The 15,081-nt window shown below is 41.5% G+C and overlaps 1 protein-coding gene across 1 annotated transcript in view; it reads right to left on the bottom strand.

Moving 5' to 3' along the window:
* LOC127588868 (E3 ubiquitin-protein ligase RNF43) overlaps nucleotides 1–15,081 on the bottom strand; it is an 88,557-nt gene that overhangs the window by 33,422 nt on the left and 40,054 nt on the right. The window contains exon 2 of the mRNA XM_052047821.1: nucleotides 3,348–3,461. Within this exon, the coding sequence (XP_051903781.1) occupies nucleotides 3,348–3,461 (114 nt within the window). The remainder of the gene's footprint in view (nucleotides 1–3,347; nucleotides 3,462–15,081) is intronic.

The following is a 15,081-nucleotide window of genomic DNA, read 5'->3' as shown; positions in this document are numbered from 1 at the left end:
TAGCTTGTAGAGGAGTGAAAACTGCCTTTTGTCAAAAAAAACAACAACAACAAACCAACAAAAAAATAGAAATGTAGAGCAAATAATGTTGGTTTGTAGTTTGCTGTTCTGTGCTGCTATTTGCATTGTTTACATGTCATGATTGCATCGTTGCTAAGCTGTGACTGAAAGGAAAACAATTCTCCCGTCTTCTCAAAAAGTGAATCATTTTTCTGAAATCGTTTGAAAAATTTGGACAGCCGTCTTCAGGAAGCACGATCCCGATAACGCACAAAGATCCACGTGAGTGCACAGCAAAAGCCGAGTTGACGACAACAGGATTACGGCACAATCGCGGCAAAGCCCTTTTCATCAGAGGAGTTAGAATCAATAAGCGAGGCTTTCTATAAGAGTAGACAGGTTCAGACATGGGCCAAAACCCTCAATCAGTGTGAGGGTTGTTCTCACAAAAACGATGGGGATTCTTTGTGATGGAGCTGGTTTGTGTCTGAATGAATGAAAAGTCAGTCAAACCTCCCAAACATAAAACTGTGCTTTGAACTTTGTAGATTACAGCATTTATTCAGAGTAAAGTACAGGAAGCCTCTTGTGGAGTTTAGACTCGGCCTCTTGGCACCACTGCAATGTCTTTGCCCGATGAATCATGCGTTGCTCTGAGAACTGTTTCAAGGCTTAGTGTCAACAAAAACAAACAAACAAACAAAAAAAGCCAATAACAGAACTCCTCCAATACAGTCTGATGATTGTGTAAGAGGGTAATGAAGTTGCTTGAGTTTATGTAACGTCACTGAAGCGACAGTTTGGATTCAGGCACATGAATGAATGAACAATTGAATGAAGCAACTGTGACTGAATAAGAGGTGGCTGGCTGGCCTGGAACAGATGTGGACAGTCATTCCATTCATTTTGAATCAACTTTTTTATCCATCCATCCATGATCCGAACCACTTATCCTCAGTTTCACGAGGCATACGGGAGCCTATCCCAGCAGTTTTCGAGCAGTAGGAGGGGTACACCCTAGACTGGTTGCCAGCCAATCGCACGGCCCACACAGACAAACAACAACCATTCACACTCACAATCACCCCCTAGATACAATTTAGAGTGTGCAATGAACCTGCTACGCATGTTTTTGGGATGTAGGAAGAAACCGGAGTACCCGGACAAAACCCGCGCAGCCATGGGGAGAATGGGCAAACCCCACACGGGGAAGTCAGTTGTGCTAATCAGATTTCCACCGTGGTGCCCATAAATGTTGGGCTACATTTAGCACAAGTATCAGTTCTGTGTAAGTTAATCAATTATAACACAATTTTACAAAAACGCATGCAGTTATTTAAAACAAATTAAATAAAATGCTTAATCGCTTATCCTGTTCAGGGCCATTGCAGGGATGGTAGACCACATGCTGGACTAGTGACTAGTGAAATGAAATGTGCTTGAATGGGAAGTGGCTGCACAGAAGTGGGCTATGTGAACCACTAACCTTGCCACTTTAGTCCTGGCTAAACATTTTTAATGGTTAAGGATACACTAAATAAACGGTCAAGAGGTCTCTTTCTCAGTGTGACTCTCATTTGATTTTTCTCTCCACCAAATGAACCGTCACCCCACCAACTCCTTTGTCTCTTGTTACTTTTGAACGCTGCGCCAATGTTGAAATAGAAAGGCATTCCAGAATGTTGTGCTGATTAGCTACGGAGGTAGTTACAGTCATATCGGTTTCGGTGCAAACGGGACAGCTGGAATGGTTGATCCTTGTTTTGATTTAGCTCTTGAAAGGGTCCTCATTCGACATGCGCGCGCAGGTGTACCGAAAGATGTTGGCAATCGATGTATATTATATTATTTTAACGTTTTACGGATAGTCCAGAATCATTCACTAGCTATGTGTATGTGTGTACCAATAGACGGTAGCATTTGACGGCCATATATACCAATACACAACCTGTTCTGTCCGGTTGGAGAAAGTTGTACTTGTGGAGCGAGCAAAGTCGTATTAATGTTTCGAATCACTGCAGAGGCACAGATGAACTCTAGTGGTTCAGAGAGGGAGGAAAAGAAGTAGCAGCTCCTTCACAATTAGAAAGCAAGTGAACATCAATGCCAGGTTTGGCCTCACTGTGTGTCTGAGAATACCGAGTGCACCTCCCCAAAAAAATGAAGACAAAGTATAATCATAAAAGTTGGCAGCTTCACATTATTTAGTTTGCAGTCTATTTTTAGTGTGTGTGTGCGTGCGCGCGTGGTGCAAAATGAACCCTCTGTGGGCATCAGAGTATCTATAGATCAGAGGGGTGTGTTACAGTCAGACTAAACTGTAAACAAGTCTCATTCAAAGAACCGCACATCCAAACCATCTGACTCATCCTTTTCAAAGGAGGGCAAACTAACCAAGCAGCTGCATGATGAATCCCTGAAAAAAAAAAAAAAAAGTCCAAGACCAAAAGTGCGGAAGCAAGGATGCAGGTGGTTGGAGTGGAGCTTCTATTGGCGTCTGCAGACCACAATAACAACAACAACAGGAACCAGAACACCCTCCCGCCTCCCCCCCTCTGATTTCAAAGGCGGGAGAGAGGTAGCGCTCGGACTGTGCTTCGTTCACGGGACAACACAGTGATGCCATTAAGGCTTTAATCAAAACAATTTCTGCATTAAGCCTAGAGTGACATCCATCCCTCCCCTTTCCTCAACTTTCTTTGGTTCCCAGTGGGAGAGCAAACAGGAGGAGGACGACGGCAAATGTGTGGGAATGTCTCAACATCATCACCATGGCGGCCAGCTCGACAACATGGCTTTAAATTAGGGGAAAAGAAAACACGAGCTAAAAAAGGCAGTCCCCCCCTAACTATACCCCTGCCTGCTAATTTGTGCCACCACTTGAAAAAGGAGGAAAATAGCAACAGTTTTAAATCACACTCCTTTTAAGTTAGCGTGCGCATGGAAGAATACTTAAACACAAGGGAGATCCAGGTCACTTGCACATACGTCTTAACCGTTGTGGCTCTAAGTTCTGGCTGCTCTCATATTAGAGGGAAGCAGAAATGGAGATGGCCTATGCTCTGGATCTGATGGGCTGAGACGGGACAAGTGACAGCTGGCCTTGAAAGTCTCGTATCCACAGCCATGGCTCACCGCCAAATGCTTCACAGCACCTCTGATCTAAGCCCACTCCCCTATGCGAAAGCCATCACCGTCCTCTACCAAATCATTCCCATTTTCTCTTTTAAGTTTAAGAGCGGAATCAGATGTGGAATGATGATACCAAATGACGGACGGGTTGCCACAGCGGAAAGGGAAATAAGTCGATGAAAGTGTCGCCACGGGAATGACGATTTGATTTCTACCTTATCCAGCAGCGGCAGACAGCGAGGAACCCTCTGCTCCAGTTTGACGATGGTGATGAAGTCGCTCTCTTGCCGTTCATCTTCGCTTGTGTTGCACAGTGACAGAGGGTGGTACTGGACAAAAAGACACAAAGGCACAGTTTACAATCTTCCAATGTATTAGTGCAAGAAATAGAACATCATATAAAAGGTAACGAAGGATGTTTGTTTGTTTATTTTTATTGAACATATAAAACACAATACAACAACAAATTGACAAATGTGAATGCAAGGAAAAATTGTAAAAAGGAAAAGAAAAAAAACAGTCATCACAATTCTATGTTCAAAGGAGTAGGAGGAAGAAAGAAACTTATCTCGTCCTACCCCTTGTTATGTCGCAACACATGAGTTGATCCTTTTTTTCAATACAAAAATAAAGGAAAAATCAACATATCAATGCTTTTATCCTTAGCTGTACTGTACTTATCTCTCTATACAGCTCTCGGTTTGTATATCCATATTCTTCCATATTTTTACATCAATTTTCTCATATTCATCATACTACATTTCATTAATACATTTAATAAGCTGATCAATGTCATTCTGATGTATTACACCATATGCTACAGATATTTTAAAAATGTCAAAAAAACGAACAACAACAAAAAAGTAAAATGGACGCCGCCTGGAATGGACAAAACTGCTTAACTCATTGACTCGTAGGGCTGCCTAGAACTTAATGTCAAGAAAAATTGGGGGTTGACTTCCCCTTTAAGTTTGACACATAGTTCGTGATATGTTTTCTGATAAACCTTCCTTAGCTGCCAGAGGTGTCATCAAACACCCACTACTAATGTATGAAAGTTGAATTTCATTTTTCTACCAGTACATCAAAATCGCTGTATTGTCTATAATATACTGCTGGCAAAATGTTGTGTTCATATGCGAGTTACTCTGTGATTTTCTTCTCTCTCTACATGAGAGCTGTATCTCTAATACTGTCTTGAATATTGGATATTATCCATGTTTATGACTGCGGCTTAAATGAGAGGTGCTTCCTAATATCCATTTCCAATCTAAATTTGAATTTGAAGTGTCCGGTGCGGAGATAATAGACCTGCTATTTTGAATCAAAGTGCATCATCTTTTGATGTTGGTTACGACCAATGGATGTTTTAATCCTTTCAGGGACCTATACCTTATCAGGTTATAGGTTATCATTATTGGTGCATGAAAGGGTTAAATGAAAACTCTCTACAACTGTTTATCAGTAAATGGTAAACCATCCCTAACCCCAACGCAAAAGTTATTTTGACACTCTTTAAAATGGAAATGGACCAAAAAATAAAATAAACAAATAAATACATAAATAATAAAGGACAGACCTGAACTGAACTGAACCATGCTTAGCGGAATGATACAATACAATACATGCTGATTTATATAGCGCTTTCACAACAGCGGCAGCTGTAACATGAATAGAGCTCACAGATTAACCCACCCCAGCAAAGTGGTCCCACCCTGCCGGACCATGCACTGACCCATGTTGGCCTGTTCCTGCCCAGTTCGGTCTCTTCATGTGGCATTGTGGGCTGAGATCAACGGGGCTGCCCCTAGTCTTACCCAGCGGAAATCCCTAAATTAAACCCCCCGCGCCGACTCCCCGAGGGGTGACATCAACAGCTGGCACCCCGGTCAAGGGGGATTTGACGTAATGTTCTGCAAAGGGCTGGTGCTTGTCTGTCAGAGAGCGGAAGCAAAAGAAGGAGGGAAAACAGCAGGCTTGAAAAAAGGAGAGGAAAAGCAAGTGGAGGAGTAAGATGGAAAAATCAAGAGAGCAATGGATTGCACTCATCAGTAAAACTTGACAGCTCGAACACGGAGTGAACCAACTGACAAAGGGGAGGTACAGAGATTGGAATTCTTTGCCCCTCACATTCTTGCTGACACCCCCGTACCCCCATACAATCAATGCCCACCTAACGTAGTAATGCAGCAACCACCGGCCTGGCCTGCATACTGTGCTGCCAGATGCCGCTTCCACCCCGCAATTTACAAGGTCGATGTGAAAGGATTACAGTTTAACTTGGCCCCTAACAAACAAAAGGGAAGGCCATTTTACAAGATGGTTTCATGATGGCTTGACCTCCACTTTTGTTAAGTATTAGCTCTATATGAGATGTTGAAAAGGAGTTCTGGAAGTTAAAAAAAAAAGTTTTTAACTGAAATGTGATTTTAAATGTCCTCGCTCTCCTTGTCCCAATTGGTGACACTTCTGAGACGCAATGAGAATCAGGGATGTTGAATTTGCCTGTGCAGTTCAATATCGAAAATCAAATGTATGTCGGAAATCAAATGTCCCTGAAGTCATAGCAATCAGAATTCAAACAGGAGTTTGTTAAAAATAAATCAAGAAATAAAGAAATAGCTGCAATGGTTTTTTTCCCCAGAACTGTTACAGCTATAAATGACAGGGTACGGTAACATCTATATTGCGGGCAAAAAAATGTTACCAAATTTTTTTTAATGAAAATATTTCAAATACCTGATGCGCAAGAAAAAAGTAAAGCCACTTTTGAAATCAATACCAAAAAAAGAATGATGGACCCATAAACCCGTCTGATTTAAATTTGTTGTTGACCAGTGAAATGGTTGAGCACACTTTCGATAGGCGCCCCTGTCGTTCAGTGGGTGCGCGTCGCCATTGCTATCGCTTAGTGAATTCCCAACAGGCCGCCAAAGCCTATGAAATATCAGCAACTCCCAATCAGAGGAAAACAGTTGTCTTCCATATTCTATTTTAGAGGAAAAGCAAATCCATATACTTCATATTATGGATAAGATAATAAATCTTTTATTAGTCTCACAATTGAGAAATTCCCAATTCACAGCAGGATAAATCGGACCATTCAAGATCCGGGGCAATTTTTAACCGACTAAAATAGCTTGAAAAAGGACATTCTGCGCATTCCAAATCTAAATTATCTTTCAAACCTGATTAAAGGACAGAACAATTAATAGTGTCATGCACCATTGAAAAAACACCTGTGCAAAGTTTGACTATAATTCTGCTGTATTTTCATTATCTTTAAGGAAAAGCAAGGTTTTCTAAATCCGAACAAATCCGAAAATGACCGGAATGTCTATTACAGACATGCCCACACCTCTTCGAATCAGATGGCTGCAATCGCTCGCCGTGTAAAACCGTGGGTGCCATCTCACACCGAATAGTTACACTGCCGTCAAGGTAGTAACTGCACCGGGACAGACCGGAACGTCTTCATTTGTTTTTTTGTGTGGCCTTGAGAAAAAAGGGGCCTGGGAAACCAAATCACCAAGTCTCCATTTCACAGAGACAAGAAACCACAGGGCACGCAAAACAGTTCCCCACAGACTGTTAACAATGCTCACTCCTCCAGTCCGCCTCCTCCTCATCTGTCTAGATCTGTTGCAAACTGACGGGGACATGTCCCTTGGCTCTTTTGTAGCCACGATTAAAGGCATTCCTTTCCAGTTCAATCAAAGGCTGTTACAAAAATATTCTGAGGCAAGACACTAACAGCTTCAAAAACAAATACATGGACAGAAAAAGAGGGGGAAAAAAAATAAATAGTAGCTGTGGTGAGAAGTCAATAATATTTTCCCCTTGCTTAGGCCTGCGGATGTTCTTTTTTCATTTGCCAATAATCAGCGAGAGGGCTCGCTAGTTCATCTGTTGCCAGCCAGCATTGGAGGAAAGGAAGCTCATCAGTCTCCACCAATCAATGACTGGCGGTTCATCGCCTTTTGAAAAAAGAACGGGTGGATTGAGAACTCGATGACGTGTCATTTACGGTAATGTTGACAGACTCGCTCCCTCACTCAAACGCTTGTTTAATTGAAAAGAGTGTCAACAAGAGAAGTTTTTAAGTATGAGTAAGTTTTAGATACAGGGAAGTGCGGGTGGGAGGAAGCAATTGGATACACAGTCAGCTGTTTGTTGAACAGGTCAAACACACAAATCCAAAATTCCAGCACAGGCCAACCTGACTCCAGCTCTCTATTGCCACTCAATAGGCCACGCCCCTTAAAACCCCACACTTAACACAAGAATACACCACTTTATAAAACCAGTTGTTTTTTCTATGATTGTGTTCATACAATAGAGTTAGGGCCAAAAATGAACTGAACTAAACAAAATCATAATGTACTGGAATACGATTTTCAAATCGTGAAGGCTGCAAATTGGGAAAAAAAAACCTTAATAAATCATTTGTCAGGTGAAAGGTTTCCTATTTCATGAGACGTGATCAATTGAAATGATAAAGCCACAGTTTATTTTTTTTGCTTTAGTGTTGTAATTTGGTTTGTGAGTTGATGATTTATGATTACGCCACGCTTGACAGTGAACGCTTAAAAACCTGAAGTCAAAGTGTTGAGCAAGTTAATTAAATGAAGTCGATGAAATGAAATTCATCTTGAATAAATCTGAAATTTATTGAAATTCAGATTCATTTATCGCGTGTGTTTGTTCAGAAATAAATGGGAAGAGGAGATTGGGGGAAAAAAGTATTTTAAATCACAATATTTGCAATATTTAGAGGGGGTGGGAAAGAAAGGCAATTTGATTCTTTTTCAAAATCATTCAGCCCGATATAAAGTGCAAGCTTGATTAAAAATCCCAAATCAGATTTTGGGGGGGAGAAAGAGGGGGGGGCTTGAACAGAATAATGACATTTTAATTTCTTTCAAATATTTGATATTGGTGTCAACTGAGAAACAAATTGAATTAAACTTGTTCAAGTATCACAGTATACTAAATAAAGTAGGTTGGACAATTCTTTTCCATAAATGCATTCTTTGAGCTGGGCAGATTAGGTTTGCACATATCAGCAAGTACTGTAATTCAATTTTAATATCCAGAACCGAGATAAACACACGCACACATTCATTCTAGATTGATTCGGAAGTGACTCAGTCCCAAAAACTTGCCGTAAATAGCCTTCTTCAAAACGCCTTAGCTCCTTTTGTGCTCCCAAAACCTTTACAGGCGAGCACATAATTGAATCCATCATAGAAAGAACTGACATTTGTTGGCCTCTTAGCTGGCATCTGAATGGAAAGTAGGCTGATTGCTGGAGATGCATTTTGGTGTGCCCATAACACACCCACAAACAATTTCAAAAATTATGATGCCTGTGTTGAGTCATACAAGATCGACATCAAAGATGGAAGCGCCCCGAATAATAGGCCAAGTTTGTTGCTAGAGGCGCACATGCATGTGCTTGCATGTGAACATACAATATCCACAAATGCTGCGCAGTCGTACCGAGAGACGAAAAACGATCACGTAACACGTCAACTTAAAATGTCCTGACGAGGGATTAAACACTCTCTGCTATGATAATTGGACAAGGCTTGGTGCAACCCACAGTGTTGTGCATGTGTGTGTGTGTGTGTGTGTGAATATTGCATGTTGAGTTCAAAAAAGAAAGCAGAGTGCTACCACCGGTTTGTTTCTCAATTATCACATTTGTCCTTTGCCTAATCAACCACCAGCGGAACCTTTGCACACACAGAAAGGCCAAACTCCTTTCGTATGATGCCAAATTTTGTATAATAATAATACATTTTATTTATAAGCGCCTTTCAAGAAAAGGGTAACGGGTGGACTACTCGCTCGGCGTCAAGTCGGAGAAGCTCCGGTTTAAGCGGGACCCGAATGAGAAAAAGCAGTATAGACAATGAATGGATGCGTGGAGGTAACATGCGGATGCTGTCTGGTAGGGCTGGATCAGTTTGAAAAATAATCAAATTGATTCCTCCCCGTTCAATTTGGCAATTGCGATTGTATATGTTAATTCTTTTTTTCAAGGTCCCTTTCCCGTCTACTTGTGAACAAACACGGGCAATACCGGTATCAATATATTAATATCAACGATGTCAATCCGATTTATTCTACATAAACCTTTTGGCCTTGTACGGTAAAAAAAAGGCAAATGAACCTTAAAGAAATGTGAAAGACAATTTAGTGACTTCAATTTGAATGGTTCAACACTGACTTGCAGTCTTTTAACTTTTAACCCTTTTAACATGCTAAGATGTCCACTGTAGTAACCGCTGTCCCTAAAAGGGTTAAGCGTTCGCTCCGACAATTTCACAAAACCCCACCAAAGAAGCGATGTCACCCTATATCAGATTAAAAAAATAAAATAAAAAAAATATCACATCAACGTTTCATGTTTCACGATGTGGACTGCACCGAATTTATCGAGAGAATGCAATCCGTGAGAAAGATAAAACCTTTATTAGTCTCGCAATGGAGAAATTCCCAATTCCCTACCCTGGCCCGCATTTACTTCATTTTTATCTGTTCTTCAAGATTTTTATGTGTGCCATCATTTCACTGCATAGCTGAGTTTTCTTATGATGGAACAGCGGCTGTACATTTTTTTTTTTGGAAACGTTTAGTGAACTACTTTTTATTTCTTTCCTTTCATATATCCTAAATGTGTTTATTTGTAAATTCTTTTAAATGCATTTTTAATTATGTGACGCACTTTGTGTATGTAATGCGCTATATAAATAAAGCTTCTGAGCCTTGCCTATTGTGCAAGGAGGTAGTTAGCATTAATGAGGAGCAATTACATTGATTACACAATAAGTTGGGCGCCTGTGCAGGTACTTTTTGCACAAGCCAACGTTCCGAGCCGAGCCATGTCCCTTTGAACCGTGTTGTGTCCACATGAATGCAGCGCCGAAAGGTGTCATGTGCCAAGTGAAAAGTGGTCTTGGAAAGTGTCCGAATTGATACCTGTTATTAAATTTATGCCCCAGAACGTCATTTAAGCAAAATGGTCGTTTTAATCCATTCTCACGTGTACTTCGTAGTTGTGAAAAATAGCCTCTTTGACTCTACTCTTTCATAACAAATGCAAGCAAACGAGCAGGAGACACGAGTGCTTCTGACCCGTTAAAAATAAAAAAATTTAAAAAGGGTGTGTCTTCTCTGCCTCATTTCATCAACAGTTTCAGCCTGCATGCAACATGTAACATTTACCACAAAGAATGACTAGAAAATGAAATGTGATCACATAATGAGACCTGAGTAATTAGCTTAATTTTCTTTGATGTGTTCAAAGGGAGGGTAGTTCATTAAAATGGTTTATATTCTCTAAAAGGCATGAGACTAAGAAGTCAAAGAGGTGAAAAGTTAAAGGGTGACGTGCGTTACGGAAAACTCACTTTAACAATCTAACAGCAAGTCCACCATTTTGAATTTCCGATGGAAGTTTCAATGCTCCACACACACCTGAGTCAAACGATCAGGATAATCATCGGGCTTCTACAGAGTCTGCTGATGAGCTGATCATTTCAATCAGGTGTGTGGAGAGCGGCCCTCGAGGACTGACCGCTGATCCAAACCTGGGTGAAAACTTAGGAAAGTTCGCACACACATCAGGCCTCGTAAAATCAGTTATATTTTTGAGGCTTTTTGTGCAGTTTCTTAAAAATGGCTCAGTGGTGCCCCAGATTGAAAATGTCATCTAGTAGACCGATGAAATTACACCTGGGCACCTGGGGACACTAAAAACGAATTGATCCAAGGCCAAGCATGATGTCACGCAACCATCATTGGCTCTCAGTTGAAACGATCATCAACAGTATTTGGATCTTTGACCAACTCAAATGGAACGGACTATATAGCTAGCAACTATCCCCCGATAAGTGAAATGTGTCAAGTCATGAAAAACGGAATCCATGACTAACTTCCTGTTCAGGTTAGTTTGACTCACTTTTTTGTGAGCACCACATCCATGCACTCAATAAAACGTACGAAGGCTACAGACAACAACTTGGAGCGCTCCATCAGCCTCAGGCTAGCACTGCACTATACATTTCAAAGCTCCGAGTTCAACATCAACACAACACTTCCCTGTCATAACAGTTCAGCGGCTTGCTAACCCAGCGGTTTGTTAGCATTGCAGTGATCCCTCTTCCATGTAGACACGGAGGCCACATCCACGTGTCCTCCAGGCTTCCTCTGGCCCTCCGCTGGCCTACAGGATATCGCTCACATTTCCACATCATGAGGAGACAAACGTCTAACTTTTCACATTGTCAATCGCTTTTGTAAATCCGAAGCGGTGAGCGGAGACAAGTAGGGAAGTGGGTTTACCAAAGGGTAAGTACGCAAAGTAAAGAATAAACAATTTTATAGTGTGTCGAACTGCATCTGAAGCTGCTAAACCCACCCGCAGAGTTCACGTGAGGCTAGCTGCCCACTAGCTTTGTCGTACTCTTGATTAGTTAATGTCTGGTTACTGGTTACAACGTGAACAATTCGTGCTAAATCAGAGAAGGATGATGTGAGCTACAAAGGTGACTTTTAATACTTAGACTAAAAAGTGAAAAAAATAAAGAATTAAGTCACGATATGTGCGATATGAATATGGCTGGAAGCATTTGTCGACTATTTGAAAGCAAACATCCGTTTTATATGCCATGTCTAGACAAAGAAGAATTTCTATTTCAAAGAGATCTGAGGGTCCGTTTTGTATTGCATTGTTCTTTTTTGTTGTTGAATTCCTTGCCTCTCACGAGCTTGCTATATGGTAGTCAGATTGAGCCTAAATCCTTAGCATTGGAATCAAAACAAATATGTCTATTGAAATGATGCGGCCGCGGTCATGTGTGTTCCGCTGCATTTTGGACGTGCTCAACCGCTGGTGTATAATTGTACCCCCCACACTAAGTCGCACAGAATAAACTACGGCTGACAGAGATACAGTAGGTCTGCCATGGGTGTGGTAGGTCGCTGCCATGTATGTTTTTGGAAAGTGGGAGGAAAACCGGAATACCCGGAGAAAACCCACGCAGGCACGGGGAGAATGTGCAAACTCCACACAGGAAGGATGGAGCCGTAATCGAACCGTACACCTCTGCACTGTGAGGCCGACATGCTAACCAGTCATCTACCGGGTAACACACACCCACACATTTATATTTTGGAGTCTCTCAGCTCTATAGGTGTAAAAATGGTAAAATATGCCATGCTAAACCATTAGAATATACACACTGCCACATTACACGTAAATCATCTGCCTTAAACAAAGGGAGCATAGTCGACTGAATTAGACTTTAGACTTGGATGTGGTCTACCCAAAAATGTTCTTGGCACGCAAAAAAACAAACAAACAAAAAAAGACATTTAAAGACTCCAAACTAAAAAAAACCTTCAGATGATAATTTTACCCTGTACGTCATAACCTAATATTATGTCACCCAGTCGGAAAGGACTTTTTTTTTTTTTTTGCTTTTCCCCTCCACTACTGATGTTAGAAAGAGAGGGCAAAGTAAATAGTACAATAGTAAATAGTAATATACACAAAATAAATTAAAGGCTTTTCCACATTATTCGTGATCTTCTCCAGTGTTCATGTGGTATCCGCTATCCGCACACTTAGCAACTCCTTAGCAACTCGCCGGTAAATAGTTAAAAACAGCATCTCTTATGTGGCCCTTTGCTGCTCAGAGCAAGCGATTCCCTACCAGCGTGCAGTGTTAGATCATAAGGTGAGTCACGGGAGATTTTTCAATTTCACTTGACTTCCCCATGATTCATTCATTGCAAATATACCTTCGTTTATCCGTCTACTCCAGCTTTGCAGAGTTGTCCTGCAGGATAGGGTTGTATGTTCAATACAGAGAGGCGGGGTGGTCGGAGGGGTTAGCGGCGGTGTGGGCACGCGGCCAAAAGCATGGAGCTCCTCGTGGAATGCCATGGAAAATGAGACAGGAATGCAGTCTCCACTGAGCAGTGTAAACAGGCTGGGCTGACAGAAATGCTGCCACGCCGCTTTGAAGTCGCTTCAATCTCCTCATCGCACAAAAAAAACAGGCGCACACACGCACCCACCCACTCATAAAAATGATTCTGGCAAATGTGCAAGGCATTCCACGTACACAGGTGATGTAAAGATGGACCAAATCTACTTTTTTGGGGTGGAGGCTACTGAAGTTCCACAAAAGCTTGTTATACTTCATGCTTGACATGACAAGTGAGATAGGCATACAATCTCACGAGACCTCAGTTCAACAAATAGTAGTGCTGAGAGGAATGTGATGCCAAATGCAGCCTTTCGAATGAAATTAAACGTGTGTGTGGGGTGGTCAGGTGCATGTGGCTATCCTTGCACCTATGTATCACAGTCAGACACTCCGGATAAGTTAATGGAAGACTCTAAATTGACACCTCAAGTACTTAAAAAAATGAGAACGTAATCTGTGTACACATTTGAACTGTGTTCTTAGGGCAATATTCCGCCGACTTTGGTCAATTTTTTTTATTTTTGCCTTTTTTGGGGTGGAATTTTAATCTGCCAAATATGGGAATCTGCAACATTGATTCCATCTTGGTCCGGCCCTAGTTTCTGTATACAATGTTCTCTTCTGTTGTGTCATTTTTACATTACAGTTCAACTGGGAATGACAAACAGCTCCGAGCAAGCATATTTGGCTTCACATTTGGAAAACAGCGAGCACAAGAGTGGGGAGGGAATTCTTTATAAAAACTCTGGCATTCTTTATAAAGTGTCATTTAGTAAGTTTAAACGCATCTGAATACCTTTAAATTGTGTTTAAAGCATGTGGGCGGGGTAAACCAACCAAAAAAACTATTGGCATGGTATTATATATGTTTTTATTCCATCTATTATGAACTAGCGACTGGAGGATGGTAAACGGAGGATCCCTTTACAACAAATCACGAGTGTGAGGGCAACGGCAGCTTGCAGACTATGAAGTCAAAATATTCCTCAGGGCAGTGCGTTTAACCCTTTGAGGGACAGCGGTTGCTACAGTGGACATCTTAACATGATATCAGGTTACTGGGTGCATGAAAGGGTAAAGAACAACCGAGGAAATAAATAGTTTGGCCGCACATGTATTTACTGGGTAAAATGCAATCGACGATATTTGTAAAAGCAGCAGAATGAAGACGCAGAAGCAACCATGACTGTCTTGTCTGCACCCATGCCTGTGCAGTACATTCACACAAAAATACAGACGCCCACACTTGCCCCACTGAACAGGCAGCACTTCAAAGCTTCTGGCCCACTGACTGGAGGGAATTTGACGAAGCAACTTTTAGAATAAGAATAAGAAAACCTTTATTGGTCTCACAATGGAGAAATTCCCAATTCACAGCAGGAAAGTTATGAAAGGAAGAAAGTAGAAGAACAAAAAGTATCGGAGCTGCTGTAAAGGCAGCCACTCTCTTTGATTGTATAATTGCACCCGCCTACCCCTAACATGTACTATACACTCTTCTGTCAGCGCTGGCCTTTCAAAAGTCTTTTTTGAACGTGCAGCAGTGATATCAGACTAAGAATGTCTCCGGAGTAGACAGCAGACATGCAGGCACCGGAGCCTCTACCTCACTGTTGGAGCCAGCAGGCTGTGGAATCCACTCAAGTGGGCAGGTAAACACATAAAACAGTTGCCCTTTGGAACACCACTCTCATCATCCTGCCGTTCCATCCAAAGTGTACGTGAACATTTTTTTTTGTTGATTCTCATCAAAGAGGTGCAAGCGCACAAAGTTTTGGAGACATACGGTAGTTTATGCTGGGTACAGTAAAACCTTGAAGGCCTTTCCCACCAAAACAGTCCTTTTAAAAACATATTTGACCATGTTTTGGCCTTTTCCCACACCATGATAATATTTGTCAAGAGAGGGCGTGGTGTGCTACTAATGAAAAATTTGGGCGATGAG

The sequence above is a fragment of the Hippocampus zosterae genome, chromosome 16 (assembly GCF_025434085.1).
Source record: "Hippocampus zosterae strain Florida chromosome 16, ASM2543408v3, whole genome shotgun sequence".
Lineage (NCBI taxonomy): Eukaryota > Metazoa > Chordata > Actinopteri > Syngnathiformes > Syngnathidae > Hippocampus > Hippocampus zosterae.
This window is presented reverse-complemented; position numbering and strand designations above follow the sequence as displayed.